The sequence below is a fragment of the Anomaloglossus baeobatrachus genome, chromosome 2 (genome assembly GCF_048569485.1).
Source record: "Anomaloglossus baeobatrachus isolate aAnoBae1 chromosome 2, aAnoBae1.hap1, whole genome shotgun sequence".
NCBI classification, from domain to species: Eukaryota; Metazoa; Chordata; class Amphibia; order Anura; family Aromobatidae; genus Anomaloglossus; species Anomaloglossus baeobatrachus.
In genome coordinates this window covers 512,167,138-512,193,903 of record NC_134354.1, presented here as the reverse complement: position 1 = coordinate 512,193,903, position 26,766 = coordinate 512,167,138, and the positions used below count along the sequence as shown (strand labels likewise).

Genomic DNA, 26,766 nt, shown 5'->3' with positions numbered 1-26,766 from the left:
CACAGGACCTCTTTAGAGATCCTGTGGTATCCGGTGGTTTTGGAGGCATAAAGGGGGCCAACACAAAATAACACAGGTTGTTTTTATGTTATTGCTCAATGGTTTACATTTTACTTATGTCTAATTATGTGACACATGGAGGTAACAGGATGCAATCACTTGATAAAGTACAGAAGTTGCATAAAAACCCAACTATACACATAGAAATAACATCCTACAATAATATAACCACTAAAGCTAAATATATTAATACAGTGGAACCTCGCTTAACGAGTAACCCAGTTAACGATAATTTCAATTAACAAGCAAAGCTTTCTCTAAATTTGTAACTCGGTTTACAAGGAAGCTTTACTGTACGAGCAAAATCCTCACCGCACACACTTCTGGTTCCGTACATCCACCGCGCTCTAACCTGCACTTGCAGTCCACACAAACACACACAAGCACGCACAAAACACATACAAACAAACACGCACGCACACACATACAGTATTATGCTCACCTTACCTTCAGTTCCATCGCCGGCCTCCTCGGTCCTGTAGTTCGCCGCTCCAGGAAGTGTATCGGCAAGCATGGCGACGAGGCAGGAACTTTGGCTGTCAGACGCTACTCAAAGGCAGTGCGCTAATCAATCAGAGGCAAGCGGCTCCTGCCTTTGACGTCAGCGCTCTGGCAGCGGAAGTTCCGTCCTTGTCATGATGGTAACCCGATACACAGCCCGTACTAGCGAGCAAGTCTCAGGAGACCGGCGAGGGAATGTAAGGTAAGGTGAGCATAATATGTGCATGTGCGTGCATGCTTGTGCGTGCTTGTGTGAGTTTGTGCATGTTTGTGTGTGTTTGTGCATGTGTGAATGGCACAATTGGGGACCAGAATAGGACATTTAACAAGTAGTGGAACGAATTGTCTGCATTGCAATGATTTCCTATGGGAAATCTTGCTTTGCTGAACGAGTAACTTGGTTAACAAGCACACTCCCACAGGTTCCACTGTATATAATTAATAAAATGTAACTGCACATGTATAGCATATCAGAACTGAATGCTAAAATAATTGGTCCTGGTGTAATCATCATAAAAATAAAAAAGTGTTATTCAATAAAGAGGTTGGCCACTACTTTAACATTGATGGCCTATCCTCAGGACAGGTCATCAATGTCCGGCAACCGACACCTCTGCCGATCAGCTGTTCTTGACTGTAACAGATGGCCGGAAATGCTCAGCTCCGGAGATACCCAGTCTTCTGATAGCGGTTGTGGCCGAGTACTGCACACATTCGCCTCCTATTCAAATCAATAGGAGGTAGATATGCAGTATCCGACCGCCGCCCTATCAAAAGATGGAGGATATCTGGAACTAAGAATTTCCATCCACCTGCTGCCTCCTCTGACACCAAAAACACCTGATTGGTGGGGGTGCGAAATGTCAGATCCTGGCCGATCAGACAGTGATGACCTATCCTAAAGGGTGCTTTACACGCTGCGACATCGCTAGCGATCTTGTTGGCGATGTGACACGCCAGATCGCAGATAAGATTTGCCGAGATCGCACACAGTTCTTTTTGTAGCGCTGGTCACATGTACGATCTCGCCAAATCGTATGTGCGATCTGGCGTGTTACATCGCTAACGAGATCGATAGCGATGTTGCAGCATGTAAAGCACCCTTAAGGATAGGCCATCAATGTTAAAGTAGTGGCCAACCTCTTTAAGTAGCTTTACACCACCTAAATACTCTGATTTTCCTAATGGTTCTCACTTAGATAATAATCCCCTTCATTTTGATAACATCGTGGAATCATTCATCGTACCCTTTATGATGGACAATATCGCATCGGCATTGTATGATGTGAATTATTATTTATTATGCACCTAATGCTAAAATGATAAGTTTACTAACAATATTATTTGATATTTTATAGTATTGATCAGACTGTACATATGTCCCTGATGTAGAGACAAAGCTTCCCCTGCTATAGCAGCATAGGAGAACATTCAGTTCTGTCCAGCGGCTTCATCATGCTGCTGGTACAAACTAACAATCTTCAGGAAGCCAGGAGGCAGGGGAGAAGTGCACTGCTGAAGAAAGAAGATGACTTCCCAAAATTAAAGACTTCATAAAAGGATTTGTTAAAATGGTTATACCACGTATAGAATATGGTGCTGCAGTGTTAACATTACTGTCCTGTGTTGTCGAAATATGCTGACTTCTAGTAAATGCTGAAAGAGAAATTCCGAAAATGAAAATGTATTTTACGCAATAATAATAGCAGATATAGTTATAGGGAAATGCAAATGTAACATCTTTTGAGGCAGATGCATCAGTAGTAAGCAGAAACTTATCAAATTACTCATGGATGCCATAATATTGAGGGACCTCAAGGACAGCAAATTCCAGTTTACCTGATAGCTTATTATATATTTACATCTTTTTAAGACTTTAAAATGTAACCCATCATTTTCTAAACATTTTTGTATATAATAAGTACGGTATGTTGATTGGTGAGGTCTGGGTCCAGAGACCCTTTGCTATTACTCAAAACACTTCTGTATTGCACAGCTCCTGCATTAGTCTATGGGACTGAATATTCACTATTAAATATCGGTGTACGCACCTATATACTTACAGGTTAGTCCATATACTCAGCAGTGTTGACTGATCAGTGGATGTCTAAGGAGCCAGATAGCCACCAATGAGCAACACTATGTAGTGTGTAACATAATTTTTTTAAAAAAAAAATCTATATTTACACTTGAACTGATTAAGTACAAGCTATTTTGGTGTTGCGACTTTTTTTTTATTTTCCATAAGAGGCAATGGGGCTGATTCATCAAAGCGGTCATGCCTCAAAAGTGATATGAAAGCTTTGAGAATACGGGAATTTCTTTTGCAATGCAGAGTTGTGGAAACAAATTGTGTTTCAAGAGTGTTATTACGCCTCTTTGGATCAGTTCCGTTTTAATGGGTGGAGCAGTGGAAGGGCCAGGGTAGGACAGGGTGAGATAATGTTCACCCATCTGATGCATGAAAAGTGCCAGCATTTCTATGTCATTAATACTACTCTAGTCCATGGCTGGAGTAACATTTCTGGTGTGGAGCAGAGATTCATGCACCAAGCAGATGTGGTGTGCTTCTCTTAATGAATTCGATGCCTCTTTTACTCCATCAAGATGGGAGGAGGATGAACTTGCATTATTTTTTAGTTGAATCGGCGCCATGGATTTTTTAATTTTTTTTGTCAACTTAGCCATGTAAAGGCTTGTTTTTAGCAATGAGTTACATTTTTCAGTGGTAAAAAGTTTGGGATAAATATAACTTGATCAACTTTTTCTGAAGTTTTTAGTTTTCACTATAGCTAATAAGATCAGGAAGAAGTAAGATTAGAACTAAATGATTTATTAACTGTTTGTCACCGTGCTCCTGTGCCAAAAATGTTACACTCCTAAATTGGTGTATATTCTGTCAAATTTGTCAGGTGGGCCATGCCCTGCCTGTTCCACCTAAACTCCATCCACTTTGGCAGAGCTGCCCAGGACTAGCCTAAATATGAGGAAAGTGGCAAAATTGTTACAAATTTTGCAAATTGTCAGCATCTTATACCAGAAAACTAATGAAAATATATTGAGATTTAATCGGTCCATTCATTTTTATACTATATACTTTTTTTTTTGTAAGTCAAGTTTTTAAAAATTGATTTACCTAGTTCACTAAGGATTTCACAATATGATGTTTTAATTGCTGATATAATTCTTTAGCATACTAAAGCCTTATAGACTGTTGATAGTAAAATGCTAATTTATGATGTCATACCTAATAGACATACAGCCATATGAGTCCTGGAATTCATTGTTAGACCCTCAGCCATCAAACTGTTTATAACTATTGACCATGGCATCTAAGGAGCTACAAGTCTTTTGATAGCTATGCAACTGAAAGCTGGGTTTGACAGCTCTGCCTCAAAACACAATATGTGGAAGCAAAAGAAGCAACATTTTTCTCATATATAAGTATTCTTCTTGAAGAAACCATTATACAATTGTCTGCTCCACCATTGTTGGAAGAAAATTGCAATTAGATGTCATGGAAAAAGACCTAATTTTTATAAAGGCACAGCTTGCGATGGCTATACAATGATTGCTATAGAAAATGTTGCGTGGCAGCAGTAATGGGCGGTGCGCTACTTAGGGTAATTGACTGGACTGTCCAATAGAAAGTCCAATACAAGCAAGGCGACAGACTGGATGGTGATATGGATGGATTTTATGCAGAAATTAATGTGAGATGGACTGGATAGGTGGACGATATTGTGTGCAGGACACGACTGTACACTGGATAAGACACTGATTGTATTGTGTGACGGGTTGTGTGATGGATTGTGTGATGGACTAGGCTTCTTCCTAGATAACATGATGAAACAGTTTATGTGGTAGATAGATGGAATGACTCGGTAGGGCAATGGATGCATTGCATGCTGCTAAGCAGATAGATTTGCTTGCAAAAGGTATAATATGCAATGACAATAGTGTGCTACAAATGAACAGTGTCCTAAAAAAACATTACCCATTGGTATTTTTGCACGAGTGGGGGAGGGGGAGGTACTTTGTTTGGCTGCCAAAATTTGGCTGGTAGTAACTGTTGAAACATTAAAACAAAGCATTAGTAGAATATCCAGTGCATGAACAAAAAAAACCCATTATGAGTACTAAGCACAACATATAATCCAATTGCTTTCAGTCAAACAAGAGTTACTGGAGCTCTTTTTCCAGTCTTTGTCCATTAAATGTGAACTGTATCACAATGTAAGATGAAAACATATTGACCACATATACTGTAGACAGTATCGTATTTATATTTAACAAGCCCGTATTCAAACTATGCCTTCCATCATATGATTCCCATTACTTATTATATCCCGTATATGTACAGTACCGACCAAAAGTTTGGACACACCTTCTCATCTCTAGAACAACTGTTAAGAGGAGACTTTGTGCAGCAGGCCTTCATGGTAAAATAGCTGCTAGGAAACCACTGCTAAGGGCAGGCAACAAGCAGAAGAGACTTGTTTGGGCTAAAGAACACAATGAATGGACATTAGACCAGTGGAAATCTGTGCTTTGGTCTGATGAGTCCAAATTTGAGATCTTTGGATCCAAACACCGTGTCTTTGTAGAAAAGGTGAACAGATGGATTCTACATGCCTGGTTCCCACCGTGAAGCATGGAGGAGGAGGTGTGATGGTGTGGGGGTGCTTTGCTGATGACACTGTTGGGGATTTATTCAAAATTGAAGGCATACTAAACCAGCATGGCTACCACAGCATCTTGCAGCGGCATGCTATTCCAGCCGGTTTGTGTTTAGTTAGACCATCATTTATTTTTCAACAGGACAATAACCCCAAACACACCTCCAGCCTATGTAAGGGCTATTTGACTGAGAAGGAGAGTGATGGGGTGCTACGCCAAATGACTTGGTCTCCACAGTCACCAGACCTGAACCCAATTGAGATGGTTTGGGGTGAGCTGGACCGCAGAGTGAAGGTAAAAGGGTCAACAAGTGCTAAGCATCTCTGGGAACTCCTTCAAGACTGTTGGAAAACCATTTCTGGTGACTACCTCTTGAAGCTCATCAAGAGAATGCCAAGAGTGTGCATAGCAGTAATAAAAGCAAAAGATGGCTACTTTGAAGAACCTAGAATATAAGACATATTTTCAGTTGTTTCACACTTTTTTAAGCATTTCATTCCACATGTTTTAATTCATAGTTTTGATGCCTTCAATTTGAATCTACAATTTTTAGAGTCATGAAAATAAAGAAAACTCTTTAAATGAGGTGTGTCCAAATTTTTGGTCTGTACTGTATATTACCTAAAATAAACTCCAACTACCTGATAATATAAAAGCAGAGCTGCCTCACATATGAGTATGTATATTCGTTTTTCAAACTTATGTTTTGCATCAGCTAACCTGTACTGTAACTGAGGCCTAAAAAGAAAAGTGCTTGGCGATTATGTGTAATGAAGAACTCATCACTTCCAATAGCCAAGCAAATACGATTCAAAGTGTGTGTGTGTCAGCCAGATATTACAGACATGATGAGAGAAATGGCTTAGAAACAGCTGAAATCCAAAATAAAATCATGACTACTTTCTGAAAGATGTGAGACTTTCAAGGCAATCTGATTTATGAAAAAATGCTATTTACCTGCAGATATGGGGTTAATCTTCAGGTTAATAGCGTCAGGTGCCGGCACTGAAAGTCCTACTGCCAGGAGGAAATGAACGTTATACCTCCCTACAGCGTTCGGCTTTCAGTCATAGTGATGGTGCCGGACTGGTTTCAGTGACTGCTCAGGGTATAGTATACATTAGCTCCATATCAGACTAACTCCATTATACAGATTAACACCATTATACAGATTTACTGCATATTTCCAGGTTAATAGCATTCTGAGCCTGCCAGCACTGGCACTGCCCCACTGCTGGGATGAAATTAAAGTTATTCTTTCTGGCAGCATTCGGCTTTCAGTCAGCAGTGGCGCCCGTGTAGTTTCAGTCACTGCTCAGTGTATAGTATAAATTAGCTCCACATCAGATTAAACAGATTATACAAATTAACCCAGTTATACACACTAACCCCATATCTGCAGATTAATAGCATTTTTTTTCCACATGTCAGGTTCCCTTTAAGACATATGAGAAATTATTTATATTTATATTCATTTACTATTTATTTGAAATAATAAATGTTATCAGCGGCATAAGTATAATAGACACAGGGGTTGTAATTGCGATCGGGCTCTTGAGCCTAGGGGCCTAAAAGGTCCCTTTGGCTCATATGAAAATATATTACTATTAAAAACCTGCCATTGGAGATTTTGAATTCGTACCCCCAAGTTTCCATCACTGTATACATAGTCCAAATATACCACATATAAGTGGCAGTCTATACATCTTAACACTAAAAAAAGCTCTTATCTAATTTTAACTAAGTTTTTAACCGTTAATTAACTGGAAATCAGCAAAAATTCAAAACTCTGGTTTTATATGTCATATCCATTCTCCAAACATTTCTTAAAGGCAACCTGTCAGATCCCTGGTGACCTCCAACCCATCAGCATTCATGCTGATGCCAAAATTCCCTACCTTACCAGTCTTGTATAAAGTTATTTACTATAATCAATGTTTGAAAAAAGGATTTATACACTCTGTTGTTTCTATGCTAAACAGGGCTTTGACTAGTCGATGGGGTCACTATTTTACCAGAATAGTAGGCCTTCTTTCCAAGTTATCACACCCCTGTGGGAGAGATAACATGATTTCCTTGAGCCGGCGACATTGCAGCTCTTGGTAATCTCCCACATATGCTTAGCTTTGTTAACTCACATCAAGCCTCAAAAGCTGGGATTACACATCCCTACTCAGTGAGGCGCACTGGGAACGATTGGAAGGACAGCTTCTGTACTTTGGATCATGCGCAGTGCACCTTTCTGAAGCCAGGATGCGTATAACTGGCATTAGAAGAGGCTCAGCGTGAGTGAACAAAGGCACGAGCATGCACAAGATTACTAGTACTGGTGGTGACGTCGGCTAGTGGAAATCATGTTATCCTACCCACAGGGATAATATGGAAAGCGGGCCGACTAGTATGGGGAAACAACGAAACTTTATAAATGCTCATTTAAAACATTGATATTAGGAAATAACAACATACAGGGCTGATAAGGCAGGGAATTTTGACATACAGATATGAATAGTGCTGGGCTAGAGGGCACAGGGAACCTGACAGGTTCCCTTTAAGAATTCTGACTATAAGACTAAGGACATGAGGTCATTACTGTGAATGCATCGCATAACACTCAGCTCCCGCTCTGCTGCAAGCGTGAGCCGAGTGTCATACCACTGTGCTGCGATCGGATCACAGCTGCGGAGGAGAGGGAGGGACTAAACTCCTTATATCCTCCTTTATCAGCTGATACGTATATCACACTGCACTCTGGTGTAATGCGAGTGCAGTGCGATGTTTCTCTCGCACCCATAGACTTGTATGGGTGCGAGTGAAAATGAATCGGATTTCAACCACAGCATGCTGCAATTGTTTTCTTGGTCCATCTAAGGCTGAGAAAAAAATTGCAGACGGAAGCTGCCCCATTGAGTAACATGGATCCAGGTGGAATGTGATTTTTTATTGCATTCCACTAGCTCTGTTTTACTCGCCGTGTGTCCTTAGCCTACAGCCTACTATTAAACCTTACATTGAGAGCTTATGTATACAAATAGAGCCAACAATGTTGAGTTGTGTATAGATATTCCTCTTAAAGCCTCCAATGTTTGTAGTCCAGTCTCTATAAGCAAAATTATAATTTTGCGTTCTGACCCACACAATCTATCCAAAGGATAGGTGATAACTTCTTTCACTGGCCAACAAATTTAAGATTGCAGACTATATGATATAACATTAAACTCTATTGTCAAATGTTAAATAGAACTATACCCGATATAGAATGAGGTACTTCTGTCCTAGTAATACTTTCATATGTAGTAGGAATACGCTGACCCCTGGTGAATGCTTAAAGAAAAATAACAAATCAAACATTTACTCTACCACTGAAATGATGAAGCGGGGCACATGCTTATGCTGGAATAAACATAATATGCCCATTTAGAATCCATTGAGGCAGATATAGCGTTGAGAACCAAGGATGAATTTTTCTGCTCTATTATATACTACTTGAATCTTACACTTTTACAGCTCATCTGTCGATTGTGGTTACAATTTCCAATTTTTTATTATTCTGGTCTAAAAATCTTTTGTTGCAATATATTAATCTCTGCCTCAAAGCTTCCAGTAGCAAAATGCATAAAGGCAAAAGAAGAAGCAATGGTCATGTATGTATGTATGAATGTATATATAGGTATTCTTCCTAATGACTTCCATGCTAGTACATCAGTTCACTAGGAACCAAAAATTCCAGTACATCATAGAAAAAAAAATACCTAGATAGGGGCAGGCAGAATGGGGCGGAATGGATGGCCATACAGTGACTGCTGCTGGGAAAGCATGGCGTGGTAGCATTTATGATTTGTGAAATGACTGAAATGCAGGCAGGATTATATAATGGTTTAGATCTTTTGCCTTTAAAGAGAACTCTACACCATGAAAAGGCAGGCACCATGTTCGAGCAGAGAGATGAGCAGACAGATATATAGATTTATGAGAACAAATTCAGTATACCTTGTATGTAATTTATTTTAAACCTTTGCTCTTTATGGATTTTAGGTTCAGTGGGTTGTCCTATAGATGACTGAAAGCTTTGTTTGCATAAATATGCATACACAGAGAGCTGTCAGTCACTGACGGTTCGCCCACTGCACCTAAAACCCACAAAAAGCAGAGATTTATATGATTAAAACACTAAATCTTTCTACTAAATCCTTTCACGTAAAACTACAAACCAGCTCCTCCTGCTCTATAACATGATATCTGCAGATTGCACTGCATTTTCATGGTGATGGGTTCCTTTTACGCAGAAAGATGCTGTAAAAGGCGTAATATCCAATACCATTTTGCAGTGATTATATAGCACTACATCCTACTGAGCTTTACCCGTGGTTGATTTTGTTTGGGTACGAGGGGGCCTCGATCTTTGTTTGGCTGGAACCAATTGAGTTGAGGTAGCTGGAGAAATATTAAACCTAGCTGATTAATAGTGGAATAAAAATGCAGTTTTATAAGATAAATCAACACCAGTCCAATAAAGTATACAATAACAATATATATATATATTAAACACAACATTAAAAAACTGTTTTTGTGCTGATGTTATTACTAGGGGAGATTTGGTACTCTACAGTGAAGTTAGCGACCCTGCTCTGTAATTTTTTGTGGTCTCTACTTGGTAGCTGATTTGCTGTGATTCCTAACTACTTCCACTTGTCATTAATACCATTAACAGTTGGTCGTAAAATATTTATGAAGGAAGAAATTTCACAAAATTTGTTATTGCAATGCTGGCTAGGGGCTGGATTTTATACCCATGTGGGAATGGTACTGAATGAGTAACCTGATTTCAAAGATTAAAAAGTGTGTCACAATATTTTTGTCCATGTGTATAACATCTTCTTTGCAGTAAATTAGGTCTTACATTTTATAGTTTTACGCAGTCAATCTGAGTTTATTTTATGATTCATCAAGGATTTGATGCTCAGAAGTATGGTTTGAAATCTCTGTCTCAAAACCTCCAATATGTGGCAGCAGAAATATGCAACTGATCACACATGTATAGGTATTCTTCTTGAAGACACCAATGGACAATTACTGTATCCTCTCCACTAATTTTCAAGATTGTAATTACCATTCCAGATTGCCTATTTCTCATAAATATAGCTAGGCTGATTAAATGATCACACAATGCCTATGAGACAGTCATGTGTCAGCAAATAGATGGTGAGATCGACTAGATTGGTGTTCTCATAAGCAAAAAGAGTTGCTGAAGAATGCGTGATGCCTAGTGCCGGTATGCAATGATAAGTGAACACTACAAGCTATCAAGTTTTACCCATGGTTGGCTTTTGTCGAGTGTGGGAGGGCTCGGTGCTTTGCCTAGCAAGGGCAATTTGTCTTGTGGTGGCTAGAAAAAAACATTACAATGAACTGAGCAATAATGTAAAAGAGATATGATATGCATTTTTAAATTTTCTAATAAATTCCCTATATACACAACATAGCAATATTGTAAAGAAGTATGTCGAAATACTCCATTTACTACAAGTATTTTTCTATAATACATAATTTAATTAATCAATAGTTTCTATAATCTTGTGCAAGTAAGGATAATATTATTATTATTATTAGTTTAACTTGGCGCTAATGTAAAGGTATCCCAGCCCTCGATTTGCTGCCACTGTAAGAAGAACAATAGTTTTTGATTACATTTCATCTGCCGGTGGTTGTAATCAGGGATGATCGAATACCTCAAATATTTGGCTTCGTGAATATTTTCTGAATAGGTCACCGCTATTTGACTATTCTCGAATATTCGATGCGCAATGTAAGTCTAAGGGGAAACCCGAATAACAACTGTTCGGAACTATTCGGGATTCCTGTAGACTTACATTGCGCATTGAATATTCGCATAGCAGCGACCTATTCGTCGAATATACATTAAAAGGAGTAAACACAAAAAGTAAGACATACACTAAACTTAAACATAGGTCCATTATCTTGTCAATGCGCCACAAACCAAAATCTATGCAGATGTAGTTTTCTGCTAAACAGTCTTCAGAGTTCAGAAAAAATTGTGGCCATAAGGTAAATCTTTGAGGGAGTTACAGCTGAAGATGGGAAAAATTTCACCCAATTGCAGTCATATTTTCATGTCAACCATCTCTCTAGTGGTGTTAAAGGGAACCTGTCAGATCCGATATACAACCCGAACCATGAGCAGTTGTTGGTACATATTGCTACTTCCTGCCTAACTGTCCCAGCCTATAGTGGCATAGATAAAGAGATCTTTAGAAAAAGTATTTCTAAAAGTCCCATATGATATGCTAATGAGGCCAGCAACTAGTCGCAAGGGCGTTAGTTCCCCTGGCTAGTCGGTCTGTGGGCGTACTAATATGCTAATGAATACACAGCGTCAGAGGATGGTCAAGCTCACCTCTGCTGCCATCATGTCTGATGCTGGACTTCAGCTCAGTGCGCATGATCCCGGACTTTTCGTCATGTGCACTATGAAGCTCGTTGTACGCGTCCTGGCTTCGAACTCATGTAGTCTGCATGACCAAAAGTCCAGGATAATGTGCACTGATCCGAAGTTCAGCATCAGACTCGAAGGTAGCAGAGAGGTGAGCGCGACCATCCTCTGACCATGCACATTTATTAGCATGTTAGCACGTCCACAGGGGCGTGCTTACATGTAAAGGGGGCTAAAGATCCCTCTATGTACGCTACTATAGGCTGGGACTGCTAAGCAGGGATTAGTAGTATGCACCCAGAGCTTCTCGTGCTTCTGGGTGCATATTGCAAATGACAGGTTTCCTTTAAGGTACCATATTGGCATGGGGAATGTTTTCTTCACATCTATTAGCCAACATTGATATTTTTGGTTACCCTGAGCACTACTTTAAGGTCAGTCTAATCATTTTATAGTTGCTTCCAGGACATTATTTCACCATGTTACAAAATACATAAAATGTCAAACTGGTTTTCCTCAAACAAAATCTGACAATTAGTTTCAATATCTCATTGGTTCTTTTCCTGCCAGTCAATATTGTTCTTACTTATAAAGATAAATCCTAATTCCTAAGAAGAAATTAACCCAGATCATTGTTTTTAAAAATCGACAACGTGTCCCCTCACGTCCAATCTTACTGCCCATTCTCGAAGGTTGTCTATTCTGCCTAACACACTTCATGCCCCTGAATATAAGAAAGGAAAGATGTACAGTAAAACTATAGAGCACACAAGCCTGCACCATTACATGGAATCAGGCACCCACCATGTACCAAAAAGGTGAATCAAATGGTTCAACACATTTTTATTTTGGAATAATAGTTATTATAATTCCTCCTTTTCCTTTTTGTCATAATTAAAACATTTAATTCAAAAATATAAAATAGGCATACACAGAGTTTCAGTTATTTTCAGAGTACGAAACGTATAGCTAGACTTAAACAAGCCTCTACTACCTCCTACACAGTATAGAAAGACAAATCCTATAACACTATTGATAATAGGATTTGCGTAGATGTTGACAAGTACGTCAATCAGTCTAGTTCTCAATAATCTATCTCAAATGTATTTTTACATAATCCCACGATCAAAAAATTGAGTGAGAAAAATGCAAAAGTGGAATTACGTAAAAATCCATTAGACTGCTTAACTGCTGTAGGAGATAGATTGATGTACTTGCCATCACTTGCTATAAGCCTAATATCAATACTAAGAAAAGAGAAAAAGTCCAGCTCACCAACCGTCCTGCTGATAATATCCAATTCCTGCGCACGGAATATGGCTAGGCAGCCGTACAATTATAGAAAAAAGCAGCAAATTTCCAGCGCCAGGAGAAGCTTAATTAAAAATCCACTTTATTATGAAAAATAAAATAAAAAACAGCAGGTACAGCATATGTCGGATGGCTTACAGAACAACGCGTTTCGACGCTCAGGTCTTAATCATGTTCTTCCAAGAAAAGAGAAAAAGTCCAGCTCACCAACCGTCCTGCTGATAATATCCAATTCCTGTGCACGGAATATGGCTAGGCAGCCGTACAATTATAGAAAAAAGCAGCAAATTTCCAGCGCCAGGAGAAGCTTAATTAAAATTCCACTTTATTATGAAAAATAAAATAAAAAACAGCAGGTACAGCATATGATTAAGACCTGAGCGTCGAAACGCGTTGTTCTGTAAGCCATCCGACATATGCTGTACCTGCTGTTTTTTATTTTTCATAATAAAGTGGATTTTTAATTAAGCTTCTCCTGGCGCTGGAAATTTGCTGCTTTTTTCTATAATATCAATACTGTTACAAAATGATAAAAAGCCCAACCAGTGGTAGTTATTACCTAAAGGTGTCATGTTTTGTTTAAGAGGGAAGATAGGGCTCACTTGTGGTACATCTGTGTGTACTGGGTGCACTGGTGAAAATCAAAATTTAATTAGAAAAAGAAATTACTCCAGCTAAACAAAAACTTAATCAGTTGAAATCATATTAGCAAATATTACTAGTGTTGAGATAAGATGAAGAGGAAACATCTTCACTGCTTCTTCTAGAGCAGCTAAGGATAATCACATTGAGGACATAGCAATAAAATCTTTTCAAGCTAGACAAGAGATTCTGTCAAGCTGTTTTTTCTGCCCTGCAACATGCGGTAGTATGAGAAACATTTGCATCCTTTTTTCTGTGGTGTGTTTAATTGCATTTTATTGTCTCATGATAGCAATGCCCTTCCAGAATTGTGAGAGAATTCCAATGTATTCATGAAATGAGGTCTCCCTATGTAACTGGGCATATCAATCTTCAAATTATGCATCTTTAAGGGAACAAGAAAATCGCATCAGAGGCAGGGGCAGTGCTGCAGTATGGTGATGCTGCAGGTGCTGTAGTGGGAACTGTGCTGGCTGCGGTGGGGGCTGTGCTGGCTATGGGTGGCGAGCAGGCTGTCTGGAGGAGGGCGGTGTGGCGTGTGTCATATATGCTCTGTTGGCGGTGTGGGCTTCAAAAAAATGGAGCACAAATTTGGCGCGTGCGCAGATTGAGCTCTCAGCTTAATGACAAGCCAAGATCTCATCTGCACACGTGGCACCTCTGCTGGACATTTTCATTAAGTCCGCTGCTGGGAGATCAATGGGCTGGAGGCGGTGCACGTGCAGATGAGATCTTGAACCGAGAGCTCCGTCAGAGCACGCGCCGACTCCGGACGCCATTATTTGAAGCCCACACCGCTGACAGAGCATCTCACCCGCCGCACCGCTCTGCTCCACACAGCCCCCACCACAGCCAGCACAGCCCCCAGCCGCAGCCAGCACAGCTCCCACAGCAGCCAGAACAGTCCCCGCAGCCAGCACAGTGCCCATTCTCCACCTCCCGGTTATGCTACATTCGCATTATAAGATGCACACCTCATTTTCCTCCCAAATTTTTGAGGCATGTGCTTGAGGCATGTGCTGTTACATATAGTGACTGCATCTGGAGGACTTGGGCACATTTGTGTATTCAGCACAGCAGCGGAGATTGCTCCAAATGGCTCCCTAATAATATCAGCTAAGGGTGAATCTTTGTATTGGGACTTTTGATTATTGGTTTGAAATTAATTAATGTATCCAGCTGCAATTTGCTGTTGTCCCTTAGCAGTTGTTATTTTCTTTTTTACCCCTCCCCACCTTTATACTTACCCTGCAATATGGGTTGAGTGAGAGAAGAAGGTGTTTGGGTTATTTAGGGTTGCATTCACATTGCGCTCCTGTGGCTATTTGAGCCTTTATTGTGCTGTAATCTGTGACAACTAACCCTTTCCATTCTTGTACCGATGGTCATGTACTGTATATACTTTGTATGTCTAATTTTGGTTTATTTATTGTCAGTTTTTTTTGCCTGCATTTAAAATAATATCAATTAATAAAATTTAGCATTTTATGGGAATTTATCTAAAAGGTTTTTTATTTGCCTGTAATTCATTCTTCAGATGTTGTATATTTTTTAAATGCTCATGTGGACCGGGATATGTGGGACAGACATCACGTAGTATTAGACTTACTGACCATCATTCATCATCAGATTATATGGTGTAATGCAAAATTAAGCTGATAAAAGTGATGATAAAGAAAAAGTAATGCCAACTAAAAATAACAAAACATTAGTGAAACTAGTGGCAAAATATTTTTGGGAGTCTAAACACATGATTTATGAATTAAAATGGAAGAGATTGCTGCAAAGAGAAGTCCATTGGATATATTCCCTTTTTACTATTTCTCCTAAAGGGTTAAAAGAAATGAGAAATGTAGCTTCAATATGTTCTTGTGAATTAATGTGATATGTGACATAGTAGTAGAAAAAGACATGGCCGCACATCCAACCTTGCAGTATGGGCGCTGTGAGGCACCAGGTCACCTGCCCTACTGGTGCATTGTGGTTGGCGCACAGCACCGCGTGTTTAGCGTATAGATTAAGGACCCACTCAGAGGTTCTCCATGAAGTGGCAGTGGGCTTCATACAGTCTGATCAGAATGTTAAACTAAGAACCTCATGTTCAGGTATTTAAATTTTGCCTAGCGGCATTAGATCAACTTACGATTTTTGGATGTGCGGCCATGTTTTTTTCTACTACTATGTTGTAATGCAATATGTGGTTAAGGGGAGAAAAAAAATTAAAAAATAAATTTTTTTTTGCAACACCTGCATTTATATTTAATTCAGTCTCATTGTGGACACTATTCTTATTGAATGAATGTATATAATTTGTATATTTGTAACAAGCAAATTGATGTTATGTGTTTTAGTACCTGGTGGTTGGATTGGTTATAGGTTACATGGTGTATGTGCTTATAAGGATGAAGACGAATTAAGATAGTAGGCTTGAGAAAGGGGATCCCTCGCAATGTCGTTGCAGGTGTAGTTCTTGATCATTGGTGAAGCGCCTCTGCCTCTCTGTTTAATCTATTCAAGCCTATGTGTGCATATGTATTGCTCGCACCAAGAGTCTTAAGGCCGCTTTACACGCTACGTGTCACGGAATTTTTGACGCACATCCGGCCGCGTTAGCGATGTTGTTGTGTGTGACACCTATGAGCAATTTTAAATCGCCGCAAAAACGTTCAAAATCGCAAATCGGTGACATGCCCCCCTATTCCCAATTATCGTTGCTGCTGCAGGTACGATGTTGTTCGTTGTACCTGCGGCAGCATACATCGCTATGTGTTTGATACCGCAGGAACGAGGAACCTCTCCTTACCTGCGGCTGCCCGCAATGCGGAAGGAAGGAGGTGGGCGGGATGTTACGTCCTGCTCATCTGTGCCCCTCCGCTTCTATTAGGTGGCCGTTTAGTGACGTCGCTGTGATGCCTAATGAACTGCCCACTTAGAAAAGTGGTGGTTCGCCGGTCACAGAGACGTGGCTAGGCAGGTTAGTAGTGTGACGGGTCCGGGCGATGTTATGCGCCACGGGCAGCGATTTGCCCGTGACGCACAACCGATGGGGGCGGGAACGCACGCTAGCGATATCGGTAACGATATCGCAGCGTGTAAAGCGGCCTTTACTGTAGCATGGAAAATTGATGAGGACGGTATTGCATCAGTGGTAAGTATGATGTAATAAAATGTCAAGTTACTGGATGTACAGTATATTTATGAAATATGAATTGATAAAAAAAGATAAAGAAAATTAAGTGATGTGCCGCCTTTTGTATAATGGACTTTTAAGGCAGTTTGTGGGAACTGTTGCATCGCGGCCATTTTATAGTGTGAGGCGTCTATAATAAAGAAAGCCACTTTTATTGATTTAAATACCATTCTCTGGGCATTGTCAAGGAAACTAAGAATTAGAAATTCCTACCTTCTTGAGAAAGGAGAGGATTTTTAATAAGTAGTGAATTGCAAAATTGCTTATTTTTTCAAGCAATTTGCATTTTACCCATTTAATTAGACAACAAAGAGTCAAGCAAAATGAAACTTAATAAATTCAATGTCTTTACCAGACGTGGTTCTGTATATTCTTACTGGTAACACAGTACTTTGCTGGGACATTACTGGGGTTTCTGCTAAAAACAAAGCCATCAAAACTTGACATCAAAATAATAGAAAAAAAAATAATGTCACTGGGTGACATTTTTATAGATCTGTTTTGGTTTACAATATAATCTATAAACTTAGTTCTGGCATTTCACATGATAAAAATTCTTTCATATTTCTACAAAATATAATCAATATATATGAATGTACTACTCTATTACATAGTGGAATTCACTAAAAAATTCTCAAGACATGCACAAGCTCTCTGTGAGAATCTACATAGACATACTTTATATTTTACATAAATTTAAGAGGTGGTTCGACGCCTAAATTGTATTTTCTAAATATCTATCTTTACAACCTAACCACTTTTGCAATTAGCTTTATTACACAATTCCGTAAATCTCTTCATATATAGGTAATCCCTAAATGTGTGCTTTTTTACTACATTTCCAGTGACATTTCATTTGAGAGGTGTCTCAATCATTACATTACAGTAGGCTGGGGCTGCACTCACTTTCCCTCAGTGCCCATCACCTCTTCTGGAAAAGGATATCACCGAGGGCCACGCTTCAGTTACTTGCTAGTTTCCTGACATCATGTTGATGGATTGCGTGGGATGAGTACAGGCAGCGCTCAAACTCTACTCCTCTATTTCATCTTAAATTTACAATTGCCATAAAGTACAATATGTCATGAAAAAACTAATCTCAGAATCACTGGGATTGGTTGAAGCTTTCCAGAGTTATTACCACATAAAGTGACACTGGTCAGAATTGAAAAGATTGTCCTAGTCTGTGAGGTGAAAACAGGCTGAATTGTCAAGGGGTTAAGCTAACAGACAGCCTGTTAGATAATCTTTCTGACAATATCCAATAGGCGTCAATATATAGAAGATATGAAGGCTATCAGCATCCCACAGTCACACTGCAAAAACAGGGGCCTCTGTCAAACTCCTCAGATACCTCAGCCATTACTAAGCTATTGACCATGACATCTCGAGAGTCCCAACAGATCCAGATAGAACTTAGCTATTACAGCCACGTACTACGTTTGTGCCATTCTTAGGCGGGCTTTACACGTTGTGACATCGCGGCCAATATATCATCGGGGTCACATCATTAGTGACGCACATCCAACGCCGGCAGCAACATCGCAATGTGTAAATCCTACCTGCGACGATGAACGAGGGCAAAAGTGACAAAAATCGCTGATCTGTGTCACATCGTTCATTTCCATAATGTTGCTCCTGCTGCTGATACGATGTTGATTGTCGTTCCTGCAGCACCACACATCGCTGTGTGTGAAGCCGCAGGAACGTCAAACATCTCCATACCTGCGTCCAGCGGCAATGCGGAAGGATGGAGGTGGGCGGTATGTTATGTCATATCCGCCCCTCCACTTCTATTGGCCGGCCACTTAGTGACGTCGCGGTGATGTCACAGTGACGTCGCGGTGACCACCGAACAATCCCTCCTTCAAGGGGGAGGTGCATTCGGCGTCACCACGACGTCGCCGACCAGTTTTGTGCATGTGAAGCTACCGTAGCAATAATGTTCGCTACGGCAGCAAGCACAAGATATCGCATGTACGATGGGGGTGGGTGCTATCGCGCTCGACATCGCTAGCAATTGCTAGCGATGTCGCAGCGTGTAAAGTACCCCTTAGAGCAGTGATGGCGAACCTATGGCACGTGTGCCACACTGGGCACGCAGAGCCCTTTGTGCTGGCACGCGCGCTGTCGCCACACTGAGCCACTTTGTACTGTCGGTGTGGTCGCGCCGACAGTACAAACTGGTGTTGGAGCGGAGGAGACATTTCTCCTGCCTCTGACACGCCTCCTCTCCTGAGCCGCAGGCCTGTTGCCTAGGAGACGGAGGGGCATCAGTAGGCGGCACCGGCGTCCTGTGGGCGCGCGGGATCTTTCTGAACTGACTGAGGGCGGCGTGCAGCGGAGGAGCAGGGGCTGCAAGGTGAGTTTTTTTTTTTATTTTCAAGCTGTGTGCAGCTGTGCCAGGACGGGGGCAAACCCAGAGCACGGGGGAAAACCGACCACGGGGGCAAACCCAGAGCACGGGGGCAAACCCAGAGCACAAGGGTAAAACCAGAGCATGGGGGTAAAACCAGAGCACGGGGGCAAACACAGAGCACGGGGGCAAACACAGAGCACGGGGGCAAACCCAGAGCACGGGGGGAAAACCCAGAGCACGGGGGGCAAACCCAGAGCATGGGGGCAAACATACAGAGCATGGAGGCAAACATACAGAGCACGGGGACAAACATACAGAGCACAGGGCAAACATTCAGAGCACGGGGGCAAACATACAGAGCACGGGGGCAAACATACAGAGCACGGGGGCAAACATACAGAGCACGGGGCAAATATACAGAGCACGGGGGCAAACATACAGAGCACGGGGGCAAACATACAGAGCACGGGGCAAACATACAGAGCACGGGGCAAACATACAGAGCACGGGGGCAAACACAGAGCACGGGGGCAAACACAGAGCACGGGGGCAAAGAGCACGGGGCAAACACATAGCACAGGGGCATACAGAGCACGGGGGCATACAGAGCACGGGGGCATACAGAGCACGGGGCAAACATGGAGAGCACGGGGCAAACATGGAGAGCACGGGGCAAACATGGCTGCAAGGATGGGGGAAACATGGCTGCAAGGATGGAGAGAAACGTGCAAAGATGGGGGGAAACATGACTGCAAAGATGGGGGGAAACATGACTGCAAAGATGGGGGGAAACATGACTGCAAAGATGGGGGGAAACATGACTGCAAGGATGGGGGGAAACATGACTGCAGGGATGGGGGGAAACATGACTGCAAGGATGGGGGGAAACATGACTGGAAGGATGGGGGGAAACATGACTGCAAGGATGGGGGGAAACATGCCAGGATGGGGTACATTTAGCAGGAAGGGGAACATGCCAGGATGGGGTACATTTACCAGGATGGGGGATACATTTACCAGGATGGGGGGAAACATGAAAGGATGGGGGTACATGAACATGCCAGGATGGGGAAAATTGCCAGGATGGGGAACATTTAGCAGGAAGGGTGACATTTATCAGGATGGGGTATATTTTTCAAGGATGGGGTACGTTTACCAGGAAAGGGGACATTTACCAGGATAAGGGAACATGCCTGGATGAGGTACATTTACCAGGAATGAGGTACATGCCTGGATGGGGTACATTTACCAGGATGGGGTACATTTACCAGGATGAGGAATATTTACCAGGATGGGGACAAATATACCAGAATGTAGGAAATACATATCAGGATGGGGGACATGTTTACCAGGAAGTGGCCAGGAAGGGGGACATAACTACACAATGAAGGGGAGGGGAGCAACTCACACTTTATTATGTGTTTTTAGGATGTTCAGACTTTGAAATGTGGATGTGGATTACAGGGTGACATCTGATTACATTCCATGCTAAAATCCCTTGTGTCTAATATGCTGCAATTTTTTCCAGAAAGATCAATCCAACTGCTGTGTCTGGAAAGGGCAGGGGCTCAGCTTCAATGTGTGGTAAGGAGGCATGAGCGTGATGCCCCCTGCTGAAGAGAAGAGAAGACGGCAAAGGTAAGGTTACAATCAACTATTTACATAATAGGATTGGTTGGCACTTCGGAAAAAAAAATGGGTTTACGGCTACAGTTTGGGCACTCGGCCTGTGAAAGGTTCGCCATGACTGCCTTAAGCTGGTGTCACACACAGCGACAACGACAACGACCTCGCTGCTACGTCACCATTTTCTGTGACGTTGCAGCGACGTCCCGTCGCTGTCGCTGTGTGTGACATCCAGCAACGACCTGGCCCCTGCTGTGAGGTCGCCGGTCGTTGCTGAATGTCCAGCTTCATTTTTTGGTCGTCACTCTCCTGCTGTGACACACACATCGCTGTGTGTGACAGCGAGAGAGCAACGAAATGAAGCGAGCAGGAGCCGGCACTGGCAGCTGCGGTAAGCTGTAACCAGCGTAAACATCGGGTAACCAAGGGAAGACCTTTCCCTGGTTACCCGATATTTACCTTCGTTACCAGCCTCCGCTCTTGCTGCCAGCGCCGGCTCCTGCACTGTGACATGTGGCTGCAGTACGCATCGGGTAATTAACCCGATGTATACTGTAGCAAGGAGAGCAAGGAGCCAGCGCTAAGCAGTGTGCGCGGCTCCCTGCTCTCAGCACTGTGACATGTAGCTGCAGCACACATCGGGTTAATTAACCCGATGTGTACTGTACCTAGGAGAGCAAGGAGCCAGCGCTAAGCGCGGCTCCCTGCTCTCTGCACATGTAGCACACCGACGTTATGATCGCTGCTTCTGCTGTGTTTGACAGCTAAGCAGCGATCATAACAGCGACTTAAAGGTCGCTGTTACGTCACCGAAAATGGTGACGTAACAGCGACGTCGTTGTCGCTGTCGCTTAGTGTGAACCCAGCTTTAGAGTATACATTTATATCCTGATATGGAAAGTAAAACCCCATCAGGATATACATGCATATTGCTTGGTGCAAAGTTGGAAATATTATATAATTGTGGTACAGTCAGTTATGACTAAGAACAAGGGAATTCAAAGGTTCAAAATGTGTAATAACTCCTATGTTTTATAGATCTTTTGTCTAATCTTTTAATGGAATGTACACTGATGAAGATGTTTTTAACGATTTTGGACTAAACATTGATTTTATCTACTCATGTTTGCTGGATCCCCTACTATCTTGGGGTGTAGTTTTGTCAAGGCTGAAACATGAGGTTGAACACTTATCAATCAGCTTTATGTTTCCCCATTGTGCTCATTATAGAGATGAGTGAACTGAGGGGATAGTGAACTGTGCAGCTTTATATGACAAAACACATCTCACTGTGATCAGCAAAGCAATTTAGAATCATAGCTTAGTGCTTGAAGTAATTTATAGATGGGCTGATTGGCACTGCCATGACCCCTAATTAGCACGGTAGCCTCAACTGAACTTGAACTGATGTTAAGCATGTATACCATAATTCAAGGTAATGTTTGATGAGATTAGTAGCATGTTAGGCTCCAAAGTTGGGGATTACAATAATGTTTGTTTCGTATATAAACTCCTTGTGCCAGTTGGTAGTAGAATGGTTTGGATTATGGGGGGATGTTTAGTTCAAAAAAGTTACTGCAGTCAGTTTTATAATCTTGAGTAGTTTTAGCAGCCACAGAAGAGAAGAATACTCTAGCAACCATATAGCCCCTTTTCCATCAGGCCAGATGGCTAGCAGACTAATCTGATGACCCGTGCATAGAGGAATGTGGACTTGTACTTTTGGTAGCAGAGGAATGCCTTGGTACTCTGGAGCACACAGTCTAATTTAGGTATGTTGTGGATGCAAGAGGGGTACTCGTCCAGAAGTATGTCTGCTTGCACTGGAGATGGCGACGTTAGTACCCTGTGTACAATGAAGATGAATAGGAGTAGGAACGTTTTAGGCCCATTAGAGGATGCAGTCCTGGTGGGGTGGAAGACCTTCCATAGTGACAGTGTTGAATTTCAGCTTAGACACTTTAGGGATTTGATTTCATGCACTCGTCACAAGCCTAATATCCTTTATCTGCTGCTGAAAGCCTGTGTTATGGAACCTGCTGTACATGCTATGTCATCTACTTTGACCATCTGCTGCTGTTCAGTAAAGTTTACATCTGGTTTAACAACATCATGCCTGTCTGCTGACTCTCTTCTGTTTTCACTTCACCAACATCATGGAGAATGCTCCTGACCATCTAGCCATATGGAGACAGTAAAAAACAGGGTTAATTCCAGCATGTCCACAGTTGTGTGACCTATCCACTGCATGGGTATGCCAGGTGACAGGTACGGCCACCACCGTTGACACAGGGGATCTGACCCTCTGTATGTTTTACTGGATATTCTGCTGATCACACATATTTTGAACAAATTTACCTATAGATCAAAATAATAGATTTTAACAACAATAGATCACATGAACAAAGATATGCCACGATAGTATATAGAATCCAAATTTTTTGCGGTTTGCACTAATTATATTATTTGTCTAACTGATATATTTATAACCTCAAGAGCAATTTGATAGATTGGTTCAAAGTCACCCTTAAACATATCAGCACTTGTTTTAAGCTGCCACTTGCTATGCGCCTGTGTATTGCTTCATTTTCATTGGAGATTCTGATCAGTTGTTCATTTAAAGTAAGATTATATTACTACATACACCAACCCTTACTAAAGTTAGTTCAGTAAGGTACAAGCAGGGCACATTAGTCTATTTCTTATCACTAGATAGAAATGCTAATTCACAGACTATGGCAGAAATTGCATGTGTAGATGATAGTGAATTGTGAATTCATGGTGCCTTCCTTTTATTTTACTCATAAGAATAAATTAAAAGGCTATGTTTTTTATTTAAAGGAAATCTGTCAACAGGTTTTTGCTACCTCATCTGAGAGCAGCATGATGTAGGCAAAGAGATTCTGAATCTAATGATGTACAGTACAGACCAAAGGTTTGGACACACCTTCTCATTCAAAGAGTTTTCTTTATTTTCAGGACTCTGAAAACTGTAGATTCACATTGAAGGCATCAAAACTATGACTTAAAACATGTGGAATGAAATACTTAAAAAAGTGTGAAACAACTGAAAATATGTCTTATATTCTAGGTTCTTCAAAGTAGCCACCTTTTGCTTTCATTACTACTTTGCACACTCTTGGCATTCTCTTGATGAGCTTCAAGAGGTAGTCACCGGAAATGGTTTTCCAACAGTCTTGAAAGAGTTCCCTGAGATGCTTAGCACTTGTTGGGCCTTTTGCCTTCACTCTGCGGTCCAGCTCACCCAAAACCTTCTGGATTGGGTTCAGGTCTGGTGACTGTGGAGACCAGGTCATCTGGCTTAGCACCCCATCACTCTCCTTCTTTGCAAATAGCCCTTACACAGCCTGGAGGTATGTTTGGGGTAATTGTCCTGTTGAAAAATAAATGATGGTCAAACTAAACTCAAACCGGATGGAATAGCATGCCGCTGCAAGATGCTGTGGTAGGCATGCTGCTTCTGTATGCCTTCAATTTTGAATAAATCCCCAACAGTGTCACCAGCAAAGCACCCCCAAACCATCACACCTCCTCCTCCATGCTTCAGGGTGGGAACCAGGCATGTAGAGTCCATCCGTTCACCTTTTCTACAAAGACACAGTGGTTGGATCCAAAGATCTCAAATTTGGACTCATCAGACCAATGCACAGATTTCCAGTGGTCTAATGTCCATTCCTTGTGTTCTTTAGCCCAATCAAGTCTCTTCTGCTTGTTGCCTGTCCTTAGCAGTGGTTTTCTAGCAGCTTCCCACCATGAAGGCCTGCTGCACAAAGTCTCCTCTTAACAGTTGTTCTAGAGATGAGAAGGTGTGTCCAAACTTTTGGTCTGTACTGTATCACTTAGATTAGTGGCTGCAGCCATTCTCACATAGTGAAAGATATTATTTTTTGCATGTAGCAGAGCTCTGGGAGCTGCCCTCGCCCACACCAGGCTTTCAGTGTACATTTCCATAGTCAGAAGCTGCTAATCACAGAGGGGGAGGGAGCCGGACTCCAGCTCAGACCCACTAATGATAAAGCTAAGAGGCTTAAACTAACATTGCAGGTAAACAAAAACAGACTTTGAAATAAGAGACAGCTGACTGTAAAAGGCATTTTAACTCTTACAGCTTGCTGGCTTCAGAATACATGGCAAAACTTCCTGACAGAGTCCCTTTAGATAGTCTCCTATTTTTGTGCTTACAAGGCGGAAATATTCCTATTAGAGTAATATATTTCTCAACAATGAAATTGCAATAGACATGTTCAATGATTTGCAGGCTCAATAGATATGTTAATGATATGCAAATGATTAAAAAAATGGAAACAACATTTTAAAAACATCTTAAATTATTCAGCATTGGTTATGGGCGTCACATGAAGAAATATACCTATACCTACACTGATGTGAAGTAAAATCCAACGCAGAAAGGAAGGCACTCTTCAATGAAAATTTCCATGTGGTTTATTCCATGTGCACAAATTGTTTAAAGTGGGTACAGACAGCCCCTAGACAGGGGAGAAAAATAGACTAGCCATTAAAGAGTGCCTTCCTTTCTGCGCTAGATTTTACTTCACATGTTTGCAGCTGTCCGGCTGATTGTCCGTGCTCCGCAGAGGAAGCTAGGAGATTTGGAGTGGGTGAGCTGAATTCCTTTGTCATTCATATACCTACACTTAAACTTACACAAATTTGTTACCAGTGAGCAAAATTCTGCTATGTTGAATGTATTTGGGCACAAAAATCACCAAGATCTGCTCCTGGCAACTCTCTTTGCAATTGCCAACAAATGACATCCCAAATGTGCTTGATTGGAGATAAGCCTGAAATAGCTGCAGGCTACGGTAGCACATTTAAGCCATACAGGTTGCTCACAATAGCCCGAGAAACATTATTCACTGTAGTTTTTGTGACATATTGTGTAGAAATGGCTATCAATAGCAACCAAATCAATGTAATGCTGTGTTGTTAGTGTATCTGGAATGGAGCGTTCAGGCTTCTGTATATTATGGCACCCTACATTGTGATCCTGTGAGTAAGACTAGTGTGACCTTTCTTCATGTTTAGGCCACATACATGTTGCTCACAGTAGCATAAGCAACATGCAGCTTGATGCTATCATTTTGAAAAAACGGCTCATGGAAAACTTTTTTCTCCCTCATAAAGGGTTAATCATGATGTTGAACACGTGGTCTTGTCGGAATAAAAGAATTGCACATAGTGATCTACTCTATACTGCAAGTGAAATTAGACTTCACAGATCTAGCCAAAGGTGACAAACTGTCTACAAAAACCATTAAAGAGAACTCTGCATGAAATTGGCCTTCAAGTAAGATGTTTAGCTTTTTGTATTGGATGCAATGATAGTAGGAGATTGTTCTGGAGACCACATGGGCAAAGCCATGAAGAGACTTCATGAGAGAAAGTGAAAGTGTTCCATGTGTCGTTTTTCCACCAGACAAAAAAAGGTTGCGCATTTCCTGAGCTACTGTAGGCATCCTGTGACCTGAAACTGCTACAAAGGATGGCCTGCAGTGCCAGAGGACTTGACTCCCATTGAGCACATCTGGGACATCATTAGTCAGAAATGGCAACGGGAACTGTGAGCAGAAAATCTTGATTATTTGCGTGTTTAAATGCATTCAGCGTGGCAGAACATACCTTAGGCAACCACTAATAACCTCATTAATTGCATGCTGAGGTGTGTAAGTGCATGTATTTTTGAGTGTGGCACTCATACTCAATACTGAATAATAATTGAGAAGTTTGGAAAATTTCTCTTTCATTATTTGTCATTTGTATATCAATAACCTGTCTCCTGCTCCAGTGATTTTCATAACGCCATAACTTTTCTTTCTTGGCATTGCAATTTCAGTGTAGGGGAGTTTATGTTGGATAGAAACAATATCATAGTAGTTTCATTTACCTTGGCACAAGCACAAAATATAC

The 26,766-nt window shown here is 41.4% G+C and overlaps 1 protein-coding gene across 17 annotated transcripts in view; it reads right to left on the bottom strand.

The window, feature by feature from the left end:
* ABI3BP (ABI family member 3 binding protein) overlaps positions 1-26,766 on the bottom strand; it is a 566,204-nt gene that overhangs the window by 199,026 nt on the left and 340,412 nt on the right. For 8 of the 17 annotated variants that reach the window (XM_075336532.1, XM_075336540.1, XM_075336538.1 and 5 more), the window contains 5 exons: positions 10,553-10,624; positions 9,601-9,672; positions 8,488-8,562; positions 4,559-4,630; positions 2,143-2,217 (listed from right to left, as the gene is read on the bottom strand). The exons of 3 other annotated variants lie outside the window; for them this stretch is intronic. In XM_075336532.1, coding sequence (XP_075192647.1) covers positions 2,143-2,217; positions 4,559-4,630; positions 8,488-8,562; positions 9,601-9,672; positions 10,553-10,624 — 366 coding nt within the window. The remainder of the gene's footprint in view (positions 1-2,142; positions 2,218-4,558; positions 4,631-8,487; positions 8,563-9,600; positions 9,673-10,552; positions 10,625-26,766) is intronic. 6 more of the 17 variants (XM_075336535.1, XM_075336543.1, XM_075336545.1 and 3 more) reach the window with 3 other exon arrangements.